The sequence below is a fragment of the Orycteropus afer genome, unplaced genomic scaffold (assembly GCF_000298275.1).
Source record: "Orycteropus afer afer isolate SDZICR_OR568_19922 unplaced genomic scaffold, OryAfe1.0 scaffold00037, whole genome shotgun sequence".
Taxonomy (NCBI): domain Eukaryota; kingdom Metazoa; phylum Chordata; class Mammalia; order Tubulidentata; family Orycteropodidae; genus Orycteropus; species Orycteropus afer.
The window spans coordinates 1703810-1705894 of NW_006921624.1; the positions used below are offsets into that span (position 1 = coordinate 1703810).

Here is a 2085-nt window from a genome sequence, read left to right on the forward strand (position 1 = left end):
ACTAGTTTTGACAGAGGTATTGAAAATGTAAGAGAAGTAAAGTGAAAATCCTTAATTAAATATGCTTGTCACAATTATTAAGTATAAACAAAACTCTTTAGCATCAGAAAAAAAAGTGTATTTTCTTATTCTCATTTTTCTCCCATATAGTTTTCCTGCTAAGGCCAAGTTATGGAATGACCTTACCAAGGCTAAATAAAATGAACAGGTTATGGAGTCTTACCTTGAGTCCTGTTTTCTCATCATCACTCCCGTTATTTGTAGATGGTGTCTCATCTCCTTGCCTGGAAACCAAGACAAAATCTTCACTATTAAGAGTAGATACTGAGTCTGAGGAGACACTGATTTTTCCAACTGAAGCCTTGTCATCCATGACTCAAGAATGAAGCTCAACTCATGAATGATTAAATATTTTTAAAATGCCTGAAAAACAAAAATCATAAAGATACTCATATAGAACTTCTGCCAGATACTCAATTATCCTCTAATTATTACAAAGCACATATAGAAAAACTTAAAAAAAAAAAAAAACTCTAAAATATTTTCCCAAGACTTTCACTATTTACCTTTAGGTTTTCTATTCCAGACAATAAATGAATTTTATACTGTTCATGGCCAAGATATTTCAGACTTCAAAAAACTAAATAAAACATATACCCTTCAGAATAACCCTGCCTACCTACAGCGGTTTCTTTGACAAGTGTTACAACTCTAGTTTTGGCCTACAAAAATAGTAAAGAACTAAAACTTCTGTTTTCTATCCCTAAATTTGCAAAGTTACACACATAAATGAAACAAAAAGCACTTTAAGGCAGTAACACAGGTATTTCAAACATAGCTGATCCTTAAATTTAAATACTACCAACAAGCTTTTAAGAAACAAAATTCAACGAAACACCCAACAGAGATAAAGTCAAGGCAGACAAGCATAAATTCTAGGGGTAGGAAATATATTAAGTACTTAGAGATTCAAAGTTCATTAATAACTCAATATTCCCAGTCCATCGTTTCTTAGAACTCAATATGAACACTACTGAAAGAGTTTCATACCAAAAATCACCAAGAAAAAGTACAAAGATGTGTCTCTGATGAAAAGTCATTAAATTATTTATTGACTACTGGAATAAAAATGCAAACTCATCCACTATTTTAACACCTGATTCTGCATACTTTGTGGCAGAATATTTCCATTTGGTTGCCAAAACAGCCACAGAACAATACAAAACTAACCTCAGAAAGTGTTAACCAACTAGTAAAAGTAACTTTAGTTCTATGTTCATCTTACATCTCTCAAGGAGAAATAGCTGTATATAAGACTCTGTTCAATCTCTCCAATTAAGAAGTCCTGACACAATCCCTGAATATTACATTCTAAGAATACTGTTAAAACAGGTAAGAAAAAGGCAACTCCAAGAGAAGTAAGGTCACTTAACCAGTTAATGACACAGCTAAGGCTAGAACCTTGGATTTTGCTATTTTTTATTTACATTTATTCCCTGTTTAAAGACTTATCACCTCTCTACATTTCATAGGACAAAATCTAAATACATAGTGTGTCATTCAGAAACACTTCAAAATGTAGTTTTGAAAAGTTAAAATGTACCTCTGACTCATCCATTCAATAAATACTATGAGTGTCTAATGTATCAAAGAACAGGTTATATAGTATTCTTACAAAAATAATGCACATGTTACGTGGTTTTTTGCAAAGTGCACAACCCATCCTGTGTTACATTTCCTATGAGCACTATATACATGTGCACATTATTTGTGTGGACGTGTTATAAGTGAAAATACAGTAGTGAACAAAACAAATTAGGTCCTTGCTCAAAAGGCGAGCTCTGGTGGTATATTAAAAAAAAAAAAAAAAACTCAACTGCCATCAAGTCAATTGCAACTCATAGCCACCATCCTTGGGTTTCTGAGGCGGTATCTCTACAGAAGTAGATTGCCCAGCTTCTTTCGAAGGAATGGCTGGTGGGTCTGAACTATCAGCCTTCTGGTTAGCAGTCAAAAGCCTTAAGCAGTATGCCACCAGAGCTTGGCTGCTAATCTAAAGGTCAGTGGTTCAAACCCACCAGCCAC

The 2085-nt window shown here is 33.8% G+C and overlaps 1 protein-coding gene across 1 annotated transcript in view; it reads right to left on the reverse strand.

Moving 5' to 3' along the window:
• RABGAP1 (RAB GTPase activating protein 1) overlaps positions 1–373 on the reverse strand; it is a 198266-nt gene extending 197893 nt beyond the window's left edge. The window contains exon 1 of the mRNA XM_007936625.1: positions 224–373. Within this exon, the coding sequence (XP_007934816.1) occupies positions 224–373 (150 nt within the window). The remainder of the gene's footprint in view (positions 1–223) is intronic.
• Between the last annotated feature and the right edge of the window lie 1712 nt (positions 374–2085).